This window comes from Topomyia yanbarensis, unplaced genomic scaffold (assembly GCF_030247195.1).
Source record: "Topomyia yanbarensis strain Yona2022 unplaced genomic scaffold, ASM3024719v1 HiC_scaffold_5, whole genome shotgun sequence".
Taxonomy (NCBI): Eukaryota; Metazoa; Arthropoda; class Insecta; order Diptera; family Culicidae; genus Topomyia; species Topomyia yanbarensis.
This window is the reverse complement of record NW_026683713.1, coordinates 685,994-703,766: the sequence shown is the minus strand read 5'-3', so window position 1 is coordinate 703,766 and position 17,773 is coordinate 685,994. Positions and strand designations below refer to the sequence as shown.

General features: G+C 44.1%; 1 protein-coding gene across 1 annotated transcript; it reads right to left on the bottom strand.

Annotated features, from left to right (window-relative positions):
• Positions 1–1,905: 1,905 nt before the first annotated feature.
• On the bottom strand, positions 1,906–9,887 carry LOC131695718 (mucin-19-like; the record flags this gene model as incomplete). The annotated part of the gene is made up of 3 exons (XM_058984214.1): positions 1,906–2,967; positions 3,027–4,018; positions 4,733–9,887. Coding segments are annotated over 3 exons (6,438 nt in total), but the record flags the coding sequence as incomplete, so codon positions are not given.
• Between the last annotated feature and the right edge of the window lie 7,886 nt (positions 9,888–17,773).

The window sequence follows — 17,773 nt, the reverse complement described above, 5'->3', positions numbered from 1 at the left end:
TCCCTGGAATCCCTGCGCATGCGTCGATACATGTTGTGTACAGCGATGCCAGATGTGAAGATATATCTTCATTTTGAAGACATTTGAAATGTTGGAAAGACATATTTTTCATTTGGAAGACAAATGAAAACATTTTTTAATGAAATGTGAAGACGCTTAAAAATGTACCTGGTATCCCTGGTTGTGTACCGCCACATTTTGAATATTGTTAGAATCGTTACTTCACCGAAATGTTTGTCAATATAATTGCCACACTTTGCAATTCATTTCTGGTACTTCGAGATACAGGGTAAAGACCTAATTTTGGCACCCTACAAACGATGAAATTCGTATAAATTGGCACCAGTATCCTTGCTTCGTTCCCAAGAACCAATATAACGACAAAAATGTCCTGAGAATGATGAAATACTTCTGTCTGAGCGCAACGAAAATTCGAATGGAATTCTCCAATTATCGCATTATCATTTGAGCCAATACGATGAAAAAATATGTCAGACGCTGTTCTAACTAACTCCTTCAAATGGGTAGGGCGATAATAGAAACAAAGCCATAATAGGATCCAAACCCTATTTAGTTAAGGTTTAGAGTGATTCTTTAACCTTATTCTCAAAATGAGAAAAATCTCCATGAATAATTCTCGAATATATTAGTCGAAAAAATGCTCTCCGTGTTTGAATTTTTTGGCCCTTTTAAAATAGCACTCCATACGTTTGGGATAATTTATCGGGTTTGGATACTCACTAAAAGTTTTATCAGAGTAAAGCACCAACCAAATTTCGTAAACTATCTCGAGCTTTATCGCATCAAAGTTTCTTGCGTGAAACTGATCGTTTTTTACAAACTTTTCAATTTTTTTTTATATATTTAAGGGGAGTGTCCCTATGATTAAACGGACCATGTTGAAATTCAAGGCAGAAATGTCCGTTTTTTTGCAAATAATCGATTATTTTTCGAGCGCTATATTAGTAGTGTCAATTAATCGATCATAAAATCGATAAATTTTATCTCGACAATCCAAAAGTAAAAGTGGTATTCAAGACGCTTTTGGTAAGCGATTTTCGCGAAGTTTGATATTTGTCGCTAGAAGGATTTTATGGTCGATTAACAGACATCAATTTATCGATTTACGCAATTTTTTCTAAACCAATTATAGATTTTTCGATAAATCGATTAAACGTAAATACGTCTTTCGAGTAAAAAATAAAGCATTAATTCGCGGATTCAACATTTTTCTTTTAAAACACCAATTGGCTAATCCAAGTGCAGTTGTGTTAGTGCAAGATCGAGGTTAAATAGGGTGGAGAATCGCTGTGTGCGTCTATTATCTCGTATACATATATGTCTATACACATTGCAACTGTGGTGGCGTCCTAGACATCAAATAAGGCAATACACTCAGGTTTTTTTACGCGGTTTTTTTGCGCGGTATTTTTTTACGCGGTTTTTTACGCGGATTTTGAAATTTACGCGGATTTTTTTAATTTACGCGGTATCCATTAACGAGGGTCCCATTAACGCGGATTCTTAAATAATATTGAAACCTTATTCTATGCTACCCCGTAGTGCAGTTCAGTGAATAACGAAGCCCAACGGGTAAGAAGTGTGATTTTTGTTTTAATTTCACATATTTTTTTTATTTTGATTATAGAGGTTTTAACCTTAGGGTCATCCGCCTCTTTTCGGGTTAGAGAAATCTCTTTTGGAAAAAAACTCAAACCTGCGTGTGAGTTTGGGAATCGAACCCAGGAGAGCTGCGCACAAGGTATTTTCACATATTGTAAAAACATTATCCACGGTTTTAACCTGATCCAATTCCATTTATGAAATGTACCAAAAATATGATATGTTATCCGCCATCGAAGTACAGCTAGATTTCCTTTCTATATAGAAAAAATCCAACCCATCTCTACAATAAATTACATTTATTCACTCAATTTTTTTCTTAACTCTAATTACACTGCTTTCACTTTCATTCACAAATAGTTCGCCCACGGTGCCATCTGTCGACACTTTTCTCGAAAACAATTCACAACTCTCTACTGCTCAACGTTTCCGGAGCAAGAGAGTCTCGTTTTCAGGAAAAGATTACAGCCACCGCTGCGTATCGTGGTTATACGCACAAACACGCCCGGGGTAGTGACCGTGCCGCGAACTGGATGTGAATGTCATCCTCCCATGAGATAGGTTGTGTGTGGTTTATAAGCCAAACTACCCTTTGATGCTATTTTCACTCCTTGCGGAAGGTTGGAAAATATTTACATTTGATAATAAATACCTACGACTTTAAATGACTAATTTTTGTTCCTAACTTGCATATCTGTGATATTTTGAATTGTTTTTCTTTTGTTTTCTTTCCGTATGGCTTTTGAGAGTTGTTTTTTTTTTACTAAAATATGACATCTTCCTGACTAGAACTAGATAGATGTCTCGTTGAATTACTTCTTTTCAGTCAGTACCTTCTTCGTACATTTAAACGTGACTGCAACGTCGACGAATTTCGTCCGTGCAAATATTAGTACAAATCAGTCCTGTTGGTGGAAGCTCTCTAGTAACCAGCTATATCTAAGAATCCCTTAAACTACATCTAACTAGCTTACTGAACTAATCGCGCGTCTCGTCTTGGTCGTTGACTAATCGTTTCGGTCTACGCATCCGAGCAAACACCCTCGTATCTGCTCAGAAAAGACTCTTGCGTCGGTTTCCAATATTGATCCATTCTACTGGCAGTTCGGATCGTTCCTGCATCGGTGTGTTTTTACATTCCGGTATTTTGGCCACCCGCTCGCATCGTCGACTCACATCCCAGTAAACGTATCCTTTGGGACAACGATACATGTTTGGCATCAGAGTGTCACTGCTGCGACCTTCACCCGGTAGGCAGCGTACGAAGGTTGAACTGCACTTGTTGTTGTCCAGAGCAAAGTGACCCTCTGATGGGCACAGTGGTTTCATAGTACGAACTTGCATCTGTAAAGATAACTCGTTACGGAGATGAAAGAATGGACTCTACTGAAAACATTACTCACCACATTAACCGGGGGTCCAATGGCACTGCGCAGGTATCGCATGCTTGGTGACTGGCATTGCTCGTCTCCTTCGGCAGGCTCGTTACACTGAATTCCTTCATCGTTGTAGACGGTATCGTTGGGGCAGCTGAACACCACTATGCTGTAGTCGTAACTGTTTTGTTTCTGCGTACATTGGTAGAACATGTTGCAGTCCTGTGGATGTCGGCGGAAACCAGTCGGACAGACAAAGCTAGTCTGGCCCTCTTCGACCTTTGGACAGTTGCTCTGACAACCTTCTGGGCACTTCTCAGGGGCTGCTGTAGTCGATTGTTCTGAACTGCTGGTGGTGGTTGTTTCGGCAGAGGATTGTTCTGTGGTTGTTGCCTCCGTTGCGGGCTCTGTCGCTGCAGATTCGGTTGTCGTAGTCTCGGCGGCGGCCTGTGTCGTAGTCTCAGCTGCTGCCTGAGTCGTAGTCTCGGCGGCGGTCTGAGTCGTTGTCTCGGCGGCGGCTTGCGTCGTAGTCTCGGCGGCAGCCTGCATCGTAGTCTCGGCTGCTGCCTGTGTTGTAGTTTCTTGAGCTGACTGACTCGTCGTTTCTTGGCTTGTATCCGTTGGCTGTGTGGTAGTGTCTTGTCCTGCTGCAGTGGTAGATTGAGTTGTCGTATCTTTACCTGCTTCGGTTGGCTGAGCCGTTGTTTCCTGTCCGGGTTGAGTTGTCGTCTCTGGTTCAGGTTGAGTCGTAGTTTCAGCAGGTCCCTGCGTAGTTGTAGATTCACTAGATGTTGTCATCTGTGAAGCTTGCGTTGTTGTTTCCTGACTAGCTTTAGTAGTTGTGTCTGGTTCAGGCTGTGTAGTAGTTTCTTGGTCTGTCGGTGCAGTAGTTGTTTCTGTTTTCGTAGTCATCTCTGCTGATGTCTGTGTCGTGGTGTCTTGACCGGCCGATGTTGTTTCTGTACTTCCTGAAGTCGTGGTTTCATTAGCTGGTCCATCGGTAGTACCACTTGGTTTCTCTGTAACATAGGAGGTTGTAGTTTCATCACTGGGATCTGTGGTTGTCATCATCATCGATTCGGTGGATGAAGATGATTCGGATGTGTTTGATTTACCCGAACAGTCTCTCGGAGGCGAGACACTGTTCTCGTGGTTACAGGTATTTACAGCAGGATCCCATATCGTGCCCTCGGGACAGTCAAAGTGGAACACGGAGAAATTTTCACCCATTCCGTCCCAATCGACACACCGATAGAATTTTTTACAATCGTCGGGATTTGGGAAGTAGCCCGCCTCGGTACAGTTCACCGGGGTTGGTGACGATGTTGATGATGACATACTTGTTGTAGATGAAGTTGACATGCTTGTTGTAGATGAGGTTGACATGCTTGTTGTTGATGAAGCAGGCATGCTTGTTGTTGAGGATGATTTTTCCGTGCTAGATGAAGTGGTTGTCATGCGTGGAGTTGTGCTTGAGGAAGTAGTTGTCATGCTTTGGGTTGTGGTAGTCATGCTTGGAGTGGTTGAAGCAGTAGATGAACTCGTAGAGCTCTGAGTGCTTGTGGAGGAAGTGGTAGTCGTGCTTTTGGAAGTGGTTGTCATGCTTGTTGTGGAGGAGGATTGAGGTGGGGATGAGGTAGTAGTGGTAGTGGTTGTTGTTGTTTTGGCGGTAGATTCTGATGGAGCGGATGTAGTGGATGATGTTGTGCTAGTGGATGATTGATTATTGTTACCTGTTTGGCCGCCGCACATTTCAACTACATTTTCGTGATTACAAGTTTGAAGTTCCTGGTCCCAGGCTGTACCATTCCCGCAATCAAAATCGTACTTTGTGTAACCGCCTTTGCCGTTATCGACACATCGATAGAATTTTTTACAGTCATTTGGATCACCCATAAAGCCTTCCGATGTACATTCACCGCTAGATGGTTGATTCGAGGTTGTTTCATGATTCTCTTCTGTTGCAGTGGTAGTAGTTGTTTGCGCTTCGGAAGAAGTGGTTTCTTGAGACGATCCGGTCGTTGTCATACTGTCAGTAGAGGACTGACCGGTGGTTGTAGTTGTTTCTTGAGCAGCAGATGTCGTAGTTTCAGCCATTGCTGCTGTTGTGGTCTCTGATACTGCTGCAGTTGTAGTATCTGCTGAAGCAGACGATGTTGCTTCTGTTGTCGCGGAAGTTGTAGTCTCTGCGGTCGTTGTTTCTTGGGATGACATTGTGCTTGATGCTTCGGTAGTTTCTGGTTGCTTTTGTGTTGTTGTTTCGCCCGCAGAAGTTGTTTCCTTGGTAGTACCTTCAGATGTTTGCGCTTCGGCGGTCGTAGTTTCTTGAGATTGTCCTGCGGTTGTAGTATCTTGAGAGCTCGATTCATGAGGTTGTGTAGTACTTTCGGAAGATTCTTGACCGGCGGTAGTAGATGTGGGTGCGGCAGTGGTCATTTGGTTTTCTGAATCCGGGGGGCTCTGTGTGCTCTGAGCATCTGGTTCTGGCGCAGGTTGTGGAGGTCGATCAGCTCCACAGTTTTCAACTTCGTAATCATAATTACAGGTTTGTAGGTTTTGATCCCACGCAGTTCCATCGGCGCAAGTGAATTCGTGCTTGGTATAGCCTCCATTGCCATTATCTACACATCGAATGAATTTCTTGCAATCACTTTCGTGTGGCATATAGCCTTCCGATTCGCATCCTTCCGAAGACATGGTTGTGGAAGATTGTGCATTGGTAGTTTGTTCTGTGGCTGATTGAGTCGTTGTGTCCGCGCCAGATGTTGCTGTATGACCCGCTTGGGTAGTACTATCGGCAGTTGGTTCTGTGGAGCTTCCCTTTGTCGTTTCTTCGGCACGATCGGCAGTAGTTTCTTGGCTCGGAGACGAGGTTGTTTCTTGGTTGGAAGACGAGGTAGTTTCTTGGCTTGATGGTGTAGTTGTTTTTTCACTTTGTGTCGTTGTTGTATCTTTTTCTTGGGAAGTTGGTGATTCAGTGGTTTCAGCACCGCTACCACTCGGTGATGTTGTTTCTTGTCCAGAACTTGATGTTCCCTCGGTTGTTTTTTCTTGAGGCTCGGTGGTGCTATCTACATTGCTGCTTGTAGTTGATGCTTCGGATGTTGTTTCCTGGCTGGACGGCATTGATTCTGTTGAGCTGGATTGATCTGGTGGCAGATAAGTGTTACCAGGTCCCTGTGGACTTCCACCTTCAGGGCGACCTTCGCTGCCTTGCGAAGGACTCTGTCCGCCAGTTCCGCATTTGGAGTTCTGAACCGATGAGGGGTGGTTACAAGCCAATATATCGTTGTCCCAAATAGTACCAGGGCCGCAGTCGAACTCGTATCTAGTATAGCCACCATTTCCATTATCGACGCATCGATAGAACTTTCGACAGTTGGATTCATGTTCCATGTATCCCTCGCGTTCGCAGACTCCATTGCTGCCAGCAGGTACTGCAGGAGCGTTCGTAGTTGTTGTTTGCTGACATGGAGGAATAGTTGAGGTTGAGTTGCTACTGCCTTGGTCAGGTTCCTGTGATCCATCAGGGCTTTGAGAACTTTCTGGGCCTCCTGAACCTTGGGAAGACTCATCTGGTTTTTCAGTTGTTGACGAGCCGGTATTGTTAGGTCCATTTGATTCTGCAGAGCTATCTGGTCCATCCGGGCCACCCGGACCACCGGGGCCATTTGAATCGGGACCATCTGGACCTCCTGGACCGTTTGGACCATTCGGTCCGTTAGGACCGTTCGGTCCGTTGGGACCATTAGGACCATCGGGACCATTAGATCCATCGGGGCCATTCGGGCCGCTCGTACCATCGGGACCATTCGAGCCGTTTGAACCATCCGGGCCGCTAGGACCTTGATTATTATTATTGGGACCACTAGGCCCATCTCCGCCGTTTGAACCATTGGGACCTTGATTATTATTGTCGGCACCACTTGGACCGTCTCCTCCACCGTTTGAACCATTGGGACCTTGATTATTATTGTCGGTGCCACTTGGACCGTCTCCTCCGCCATTCGGACCATCGGGATCTTTAGATCCATCGGTTCCGTTGGGGCCATTCGGGCCGTTCGAACCATTGGGACCATTTGAGCCGTTTGAACCGTTCGGGCCGCTAGGACCTTGATTATTATTATTGGGACCACTTGGACCATCTCCTCCGCCGTTCGGACCATTGGGACCTTGATTATTATTATTGGGACCACTTGGACCGTCTCCTCCGCCGTTCGAACCATTGGGGCCTTGATTGTTATTATTTGATCCACTAGGGCCTTGCCCACCTTGGTTTCCGCCGTTCTGACCGTTACCATTGGAACCACTTGATCCTGGTGAACCATTTCCTCCAGCATGTTGTGCCATTCCTTGATGGCAACTGGGATTCTCGACGGCCCAAGCATGATTGCAGCTCGTAGTACTGTCATCCCAAACTGTGTTGTCACCACATTTGAACTCATGTTTAGTGTATCCATCTTGCCCGTTCGACACGCAACGATAGAATTTTTGACAGTCGTTGGGATCACCCATAAAACCGTCACTGGTGCAAGCTGGAGAGCTACCACTGTCGGTATTAGATGATGACGAAGACGGCTTGGAAGTGGTGCTCTGTGGTTTGGCTGTTGTTGTGGAAGTCGTAGTCGTAGAAGTGGTAGCAGCGGTGGTTGTTGTAGTTTGCACTTCATTGAGATTTGGATCGGTACTCTCCTCCGTGTTATCTGGTTGCGGAGCTGAAGTGGTAGACGCACTGGTTGTTGATGATGAGGAGGAAGTGGTAGGAGCTGCTGTGGTCGATGATTGGCTGGCTGTTGTTGTAGGCTGACCAGTTGTGGATGACTGTGTAGTCGTGGTTGTCGATTGCGCCATCGTTGCAGTTGAAGACGCGGAGGTCGATGCGGGTGTGGTTGTCCCTTCCGTTGCTGGTGCTGAAGTCGTAGTTTGTTCTTGAGAAGACCCTGATGCTGTTGTTTGCGAAGCTTCGGCATTTGTAGTAGCAGGAGTTTGATTGCTGCCATTCGATCCTTGTTGGTTATTGTTTGACTGACCTGGTGGCTTTTGTGCATTGTTTGAACTTTGCGGTGTTCCGGAACCATTCTGATTGTTCGAAGAGCCATTTTGACCTTGTTGTCCATTTTGAGAGCCGGTTTGTCCTTGGTTATTTTGATTGTTGTTGTTGCCTTGGTTATTCTGATTATTATTGTTATTCTGATTGTTATTATTCGATTGGCTGTTCTGATTATTGCTGTTATTATTCTGATTGTTGTTATTCGATTGGCTGTTCTGGTTATTGCTGTTCGATTGACTGTTTTGATTATTATTGTTAGATTGATGGTTCTGGTTATTATTATTGTTTGATTGATTTCCATTTTGGCCTTGTTGTCCGTTTTGAGAACCGGATTGTCCTTGGTTGTTTTGATTGTTTTGGTTTCCTTGGTTATTCTGATTATTATTGTTATTATTCTGATTGTTGTTATTCGATTGGCTGTTCTGATTATTGTTATTCGATTGATTGTTTTGATTATTGTTATTCGATTGATTGTTTTGATTATTATTATTGGATTGATTATTTGACGACTGTTGTTGGTTGCTGCTCGATCCTTGATTTTGGTTGTTGGAGCTTTGACTGTGCTGATTTTGTCCTTGATTATTGTTATTCCACTGGTTGTTGCTGTTGGATCCCTGACTGCTACCCTGATTGTTATTGTTCGATCCTTGGTTTTGATTGTTATTGTTACTGGAACCTTGACTGTTGCCGTTGCCACTTTGACCTTGACTCTGATTGTTGCCAGATGAGCTCTGTTGATTATTATTCCCCTGGTTATTTGAGCTCTGGCTCTGATTGCTTCCCTGATTATTGCTTGAACCCTGTCCGCTAGATCCTTGATTATTGTTATTAGATTGGTTGTTATTGTTTGAAGATGAACTGGAACTGGAGCTGCTGCTACTGCTGCTCGAACTGCTACTACTACTCGAATTTGAACTGCTCGAGGAAGATTGCGTAGAACTGCCTTGTCCATCACTTGTCGACATTGTCATATTCTGGTAGTGGCTCATATTACTGCTACTGTTGCTCTGCGAAGATGTCGTGTTAGTCGTTACTCCATCTTGTGTCATTGATCCGCTACTCTGGGACGCATTTTGTTCCGCTGAAGCGTTTGTTTGACTGAACGATTCAGTGTTTACAACATAATCATTTTCCGCTCTTTTCGTGCATCGTTCAACGGCGTAATCATGATTACAAGCATCTATACGATCGTCCCATACAGTTCCGTCACCGCAACGGAATGAGTACGTTGTGAATCCGCCTTTTCCATTGGATACGCACCGATAGAAAATCTGACAATCAACAGGATCTCCAATGAAACCCTCCTCTTTGCAAGGTGAACTATCATCCGCTGTCGAAGATTGTTCCGGTCCGGTAGAAGATGGTTTCTCATAGTGATATCCTCCGTCTTCCTCGTTATTGTCGTCACCGTTTGAGTTGAGTTCATTTTCATTATCGGAAGGCTCCGGCTCAGGAGGCTGTTGTGGTTCTTGTTCTGGTTCTGGTGGTTGTTCCTGTTCTGATGGTTTTGCTGGCTCCTCCGGTTCCGGTTCGGATGGTCCGACTGATTGTGGATTTTCCGATACTTGCTGCGCATTCGACGATTCACCTGTCATTGGCTCCGATGGAGCGTAACTATCGTTACTGTCGAGTTCGTTATTGCCGCCACCACATTCCGGACGCTCGGAGTTGCTCGGATGGACGCAGGTATTCTCAACCTCGGAGTAAACCGTGCCCGGTCCACAGCGAAACTTGTACGGCGTTAGTCTGTCTCCTTCCTGCACGCATCGGTAGAAGGCGATGCAATCGTTCGGATCTGCGAAGAATCCTTCCTGTTGGCACTCAAAGTTAGCGGCTGAAATGAGAAAAGGTTAGGATTAGAATACTTTGAAGTTGGCCTTTTTTTGGCGCAGTATTAGGCGCAGACTTCTTCTTGTGAACACACCGAACATTCAAGAGTATATCAGGTTCAACGTTCTTAGTGCTTAGCGATCTGCACAAGAGCTAAATGCCTCACGGAAACGTGACGAAAGAAGAATCTACCGTAGGGGAATTTCCAGTAGGGTAGATTCACCGCCGTGGACTAACCAACTATATCGTAACAAAAATGGGAGAAAATTGGCTCGCGAAACAGACATCGCTACCGAAACAAATTCCGCTGCTAGAGAACTCATCGTCGGATAATATCCGAATAGATCTCGATAAAGCGTCGAGAATTAAATCAAAACTCAAAGGTCGAGCCATTTCATGGACCATGTGAGGCTCCCAGATAGAACAGAAAAAAGAGATGCGACGAAAACCCAACGAGCCGCCCCACGAAGTAATACCCCGATGTAGTTTCGTGAGGAAGAAGGGCGAAGAAAAAGTAAGGAGTATTTTAGTGGTTAGGCACGAAAGTGAGTCGTGAGTGCCACACAATGCCAATACACTAGAGGCGAGGCTTTTGAAGCTTTTTATACCTAACTATGAAAAAAAGAAAAAAAAACGGGAGTAATCGTACCCTCACCGAAATCCTAACAAGCTTGCGATTAGCGACATAACGAGCATTTGCTTCCCCGTACTGGCCACGCCCTTGGAAATTCCGCCGAACTCAGATGCGTCCCTGGCGGCTGCTGATGTGATGAATCCTGCCTCTCCCAGGATAAGCTCGTACGATACATCTAGTCCAGAACTGTCTGCACTGTATATCTTTTGCAGGTATTCGCAACAACGCCATCGGAGGTTATAGGGACACCTCTTCGACCCACCAACAAGCTTTGAGCGGAATAGACGTCAGAAGTGAAGGTGTTGCAGCGGACATGAGCCAGCCCTCGTCTAACTTCCACTCCACCGCCTTTAAAATCAAATCAACGATACTGGTCATTCAGTCGAACACAAGTGGCTTGCGAGGATGCCTGGGTGACCTGCAACGGATCATTGCTAAGACTGAGCCCATCTGCCTGGGGTTTCAGAAGACACGCATCCTGGATTAGACGAATCCGTCATCATAACTTGGACATTGATAATTGTGGGACGCCGCCAGCGGAGATAACGTTTACCGGACGGTGGGTCTGGCCATCCGGATCTATGTACCATACCGACAGACATTTGGATATTGAACTGAAAGCCGCCGCCTGGAAGATCGAATATCGAATATCATTGGCCAAGTTGAGACCCCGATCATCATCGCGGAACATATAAATGGGCACCACAAGATATACGGCTCACGTGTATGCAATAGAAAATGAAACGGCAATGCCGAAGTAGTCGAAAACAACGACGCCAATGTTCTCGGCGACAGCCGTTTAACATTAATCCGCGGACGGACGGACGGACGGACTCCACCATCGACGTCTGCTAGAGGATGCGGGCAGGATATTGTGATGGGACTGTTCGTGTCGATTACTTCCTCATCCAGATTACATACGCCAAGATGCCACTTGCAACAACCTGTCGAAGGTCCCGCTACGAAGAGACCATAAATCGGGACGAATCGTACACCCTGGACAAAATCACCAATATCAACAATTAGGCCACCGTTTCCTATATTTCCATGATATGTGAGAACCTTCCCCGGCAGGCAGTGCACTGGTGGTGCTCGAAAGTCGGAAGAGTCATCAGGGCACGCCGAACAGTTCTGCTGATACAGAAAAAGACTTCTGTAGACGACCCACACCGAAGCCAGCGAGCTGATGATTTCAGAATTAGTAGGTGAAGTATACAACGAAACGAGGCCATCAAAGGGATAGAAGAGATAAAAAACACCAACTGGACCAGATTTTTCGAGGGTATATTCCCGGATTCCTCAACTTCAGAGTTCTGGTGGAGAGTTAACGCCCAAGCGGTAAGCGGCAACACAGCCATTAACGGGTGTGCGCCGATTGATCTCACGACCATCAGCAACGAGCTCGGAAGGTACTTTGCGTCCCTGTCTGCAGACACCGCACTCCCAGCCGCGTTCATGCGAATCAAGCAAGGGGCTAAGAGTAGCCCGTTCGTTCCAAACCCGATTCAGGTCAAGTATACAACAAGCCTTTCACCAGAAGCGAATTATGAGCTGCATCAGAATCGATACACAGCAAGTCTGCCGGATGGGATGATTGTAACCGTCCTTTGACCGCGGTATGAGAATTACTGCACAAGCAGAGACTACTGGTCGTGTTAATGAAGTTGCCCGACTGAGCTACAAACCAACTGATGCATTTGGAGTGGTGAACTGATGCCCGCCTTATGGAAGGAAGCCCTAGTAATCCCTATCCTTGGACAGACCTGACCCATAGAAGAGAACGACGACTGCTCAGAGTTTGGCATACGACGACGGTCCCACACACCCACACCGTTTCGCGGGTCCCTTCAATAGCATGTGTCACTTGCGGAACCCGAACCACAGTGGACTGGAGAACTGCCCGGAGTTCGGCGACCTCCACTGTACATTACCGCAATCCATCTTAGAGATCCTAGTGCTACTGTCTTTATACAAGGACGCGGGACTTCTCGATCTTCTGTGACAGATATGACATGAACATAATCTTTTTTAAACAATATTGAGTTGGTCCCCGGCAACATATATACATTAGACCGGCAACAATTTTGACTTTTTTTTCGGAACACTGCCTCTCTTTCTCGCACATGCTTAGAATAGGAAATTTCAAAAAAATCCGTTTGTCTTCAAAATTAAATAACTTTGTCGGGGAACCTCCAACCAATATGCATTCTTCAACAAGGCAGTTCGTTATTAAATAAGCTACGCCACCGTAAGTTTTGAGGTATGCAGAATTACTGTGGAATTTTTTATTGGAATTTGATTTTTAATTTCTGATTTTCCATATATTTCACCATAGAAACTTTTAAATTCTTGTGAGTGAACTAGAGCTATAGGAAAAATCTTATATTTGGCAGATGGTTTGTAGAGTTAATTACCAATTGAATTAGGAGTGTTCCGAAAAAAGATCAAAAAAGTTGCCGGTCTAATATACATACATCATCACGCCAGTTAGGTTTTTCAGTGAAGCAATTTAGGCGTCAACATCGAGATAAAATTAAATAAAGTGAGATACGCTTCAGAGAGTAAATTAAAATAATTCACCCTATCCCCATCAGCTACTCAACACATCCCGACCAGGTGAGAAGGACGATAGCCCTTAACTTTTCTATTTTTTGTTCAATTTACTAAGGGGAGCATCAAAGAACGATGGCATTCTGCTGCTTCCTAAATATCGTTACGTATGACGACCACATGAACCATGGCAAAGGACACCGGATGGATGTGAGGTAATCTGGTTGGTTGGGTGCTCGAACACCAGCACAAGCCTGTTCGACCTGTGGTGCTACTTTTCGGGTGGCAATTGTTCCGGATGTAATGAGTTTTTGGTACCTTTCGAAAGGAGCGCACACACAATCACAAAAATATACGAACCGATACTCGAGGACAGTCGGTGGCTACAAAAGAGGCGCCTCTGTTAGGTCCTTGTCGCTGTGGTAGAAGGTAAAGTGCAGTGACTGTGTACAGCCAACGATAAGAATTAATTAGATTTTTCTCGGTCTTGTTTTCGAACGGCGCCAGGCACGAAGGTATTTTTCGAAAGTGTTTGGTAAATAAATGCATCACGAGGAAATAGGAAAAGTTTCACTTGACTTGAGCTTTCCGCCTGGGAGTAGGTCTTGAAAGCGAGCTAGTTTCATGGTTCTGGAAACAGCAAACAAAATCAAAAGGAATTCCAATTGTGAGTGTTTTACACCTGATTCGATCAGAATAGTTCTTTCTGATAGCGAGGTGCTCCAAGCTTTCGGGTGCGCATTGTTGTGCTCTATTGTATATACGTTTCGTTGAGCGCAGAAAAATAATTCTCCGCCCTTATCTAGACCAATAAATCTGAGTGAAAACTATTTTCATTCCCCCTTTTATTAGTATTCTTTCGCCTGCTTTGCTGTTTATTGACGTCTGAGTGCCAATAAATCAATTATTGTGCGGAGTGGTTCACTCTCGCGTTGGAATGTCATCGAAGGGTTGGTGGGTGGAGGGTTCGGGGAATGTCTGTCATTATTATTTTATTTATAACACGAGCATTGTGCCAAGAGCAGCTGAGTGTCGATTGAGTTGGGAAATGTAATCATTGCACGAAAAATCCGTTCTCAAACATCCGCAAAGATGAACGCTGAATAAATAAGGGGCGTATTGTCGCCGTTGTGAAAAAAAAACGATACTTCGTGCCTAATGTTAAGAAACACTTTTTTCGAATTCGGATTCGGTTTTGTAAATCAGTAATGTAGTAAGCAATGGAATACAGTTTTCATCCAAGATACTGTAGCCCCTTGATTTATACAAAATATAAACTGATTGCACCCTTTATACAGGAAGGAATGATTTGATTTTTAACCTATTTAAGAAGTTACACAACCGTAGAAGAGCATTCATTCTGTGACTGTCGGTCCGTCTGGTAGATCTTTCCAGTCCGTGGTGTTTCACGTTAAAAAGAAAATAGTGATAATTCGCTGCCAAGATTATCTTGCGCATTCTCCGCCTCGTCGAGGTTTCAGTATTGTTTTCTTTTGTGGTTCTGTGCGTTTACCGTTATCCGGCCAGTGAGCAGTGAAGCAGTGTTTTTCTTCTAGTAAACAGTGTGGATACCGTTTATACACAAGTTAAATATCTCTGTTCTACAACAGCTCCCATTCTTGTCTATAATACCACCTTGCACTGGGCAATTGGCTTGTGCAAAATGACTTCCCCTGATAGTGGTTTATATTAACAGTTATGTGTCCAACAAAAAAACACCTTTAACAGGCCAACAAGGTACCCGGGTACCCACAAATTGAAATGTTCATAACTATGGCTTCCTTTAACCGATTTGGACACTTTTAGATATTTTGGATTCAGGGACTCGTCCACTTTTTGATTCTATACAATAGAACCGGAATAATGGATCTGGTTTTTGGTAATCCGGATTTTCCGGAGTAATGTTCCAGTACTAGGATATGATTTATAAATTTTAATAATGTACTAGTAATATGAGTATCAAAACTCTTCAAATTGTCTCGGAAGTCTGTTTTTTTATTGTAACGGGACCCTATGGCAATTTGAAAAATGGAATTGGAATGGAATGGCCACTCACGGCCCCGCGGGAACCTGCTCCGGAATGTCCGTTCTGGGGTCAAATCACCAAATGGTTCCAAAACCACGAGATACAGCCTGCTGATGCAATTCCAAGAATTTTGATACCCATATTGCTAGTATCCCATTGAAGTTCGCAAATAATACCCCAGCATTGGAACCTGCTTCCAGAAACCCGGATTCCCAGGAATCGAATGAAGTAACCCGATTCATTTTTACCAAGTCCAAAAGTGGATGAGTTCCTGAATCCAAAACGGCCAAAAGTATCGAAATCGGTTGGACCTTAGTTACGGGCATTTTAGTTTTGTGGGTACCCGGGTACCCATGTCGGCCAGCTACGTAGTAAAAAAATTCAGGAGCCCCTCCTCATTCCCACCCTTACTATATCAACAATATTATTAACCCAAAAGCTTGACTTAGTAAAGTTCTAAGATGTCACAAAGTTTCAATTTCCAACTGTGGATAAAACATCGGAATTTAATTAATTGAAACTTAAAAAGGTACCCAGGTACCGCGTCGGACACACAACGGTTAAGGTGAAATGGATGTCGAAACAAAATACGCTCCCCGGCTCAAGGTTTATCAATGCTCGGCCACATGATCCTCTTCCGAGCCAAAGACAAAAAAGTGGTTGAATTTGTGGTTCGAGTTCTGACGGAACGATTTTCGGCCGTGAAAAGATTGTCGAAAATACGATAAGCTTCGGGGCGTGGTAAATAGCTTACACCAGACAAATAATATTTCTGGCTACGGACCTTTTACGAAGGAGTAGAGAGTGTATATTCCATCTAACAGGGTTGAAGTCAGGAATCAGTAGCGTCTGGCTCAAATGGCACGTTCTACCCGTACTACCTCCTGTCTGTCACGGTTCGTCTACCCGTTCGCCTTTTTGTACCGCGGGTCATGAACTGCACAAATTGCAAACAACTGGTACACACAGCCTCCCATTGTAGCAACAAGGTTCGTTGTGGGGAACGCTTGTAGATGATGTGGGAAAGTGTGTCTACTGTAGGGGAAACCCACATGATCCTCCGACATGTCCCGCGTACAAGCAGTGCAAAGAGAAACTTAAGCGTTCCCTACAGAAATGCTGAAGATAGCTACGCCATCGAATCCTACGAACATCTATATTAACTTGTCTACTGACGAAGGCGACTGTGATGAACCCCAGGAGGGAACATCTTCTGCTGTGCCTAGAAGCAATAGAAAAAGGAGGAACATTTCCTCCCCCAAGCTTCGTTGTAAAGGCCAGAATGTGTCTCTTCAAGGTCCCCCGAAAATAACTACTCGAGGAAGTACTCGTGCAAAACCGAAGCACGTCGCTCCCGGTCTCAGAAACCAAAGCTCAGAATAGGAGTTTCAAGCACTTCCATGGACATCAAAGACCCCAAGTATTCCCATATCTCAGCCAGAGAAACAAACCAGCGCTGGCTTAATAAATTTCTCTGATATTGTAGACCGTATTTTTACAGCTTTATATATTTCTGACGCTCTGGAAAGCATCCTGATAAGCTTTCTTCCCGCAGTAAAAACATTCTTGATGCAGTTGACTGCAAAATGGCCCTTCCTTTCAGTGACTGTTTACTTCGATGTCTAATTCATTGCTTGAGGTTATGGATTTCTACAGTGGAATAGCAGACGTATTATCCAGAAAATCGATTCTTTAAAAATTTTACTAAATAACTTGAAATGCGATGCATTATGCGAATCATGGATTACTTCAAGAATAGATCTCAACTTTCACGATTTCAATACTAATCGCTTGGATCGAGAAGATTTTTACGGAGGAGTACTTTTGGGAATCAAAAAGTGCTATTTTTTCAATCGAATCAACCTTAACCTTAAGAGTTTGATTAAAGCCAAGAAACGTAACTACTGGCACCGTTTAGTTGACGAGCTAACGAGAGAAACATCCATGGGCACGTTCCAGCACGAACGCGAAAATAAAACAGTACTAACGAAAGCGAGGAATATTCAAAATTCAATTCGGTTTCGCCAAGAAGGTTTGTCCAGATTCTGCCCCGGAACCAAAAATCTCCCGCGTTGCCAGACTCTGCCAAAGGACGCTTGTTGAATTTATCATCACACGCGCAATGCGGAGTGTTGCCGATCCGCAACTGAGTCATATGAAAGCGTCTGGAGGAACGCCTGCCGGCTCGAGAAGGACCGCCCGGCGTCCCAATACATGATGCTTCCTGATAAAGACCGTCCAAGTCCGTAATCCTTAGGGGAGAGTGAGGACACTTGATCCTTGGGGTTATTTGTTTCCCTGGCCATATCTCATTATCTATACGAAAAAAGTTATCACAATATAAAAAGAAAATGAAGTATTTGCTCGTTTATGATGTTTAAAAACAAATCTGATGTATTACATTCGGTTTGGAAAAGTTGTGATATATTTTAGAAAATATGTGTTTAAATCCATCTCGAAGATCTTTTTACAAATTTTTTGAGCGGTTGTATGAGATAGTCGAACTAATTATTTATGAATATTTTCATTTACGATTACTTTCTTAGGGCTTTTGTCTAGAAAAACAAGTTTTTTGAATACAAAATTTCACAAAACATACAAATAAATTTTAATTTTGTTTACCTTATACAACAGGTATCTTTGATCCCTGTAACAATGGGTATTCTTGATCCCTATCATTAGTT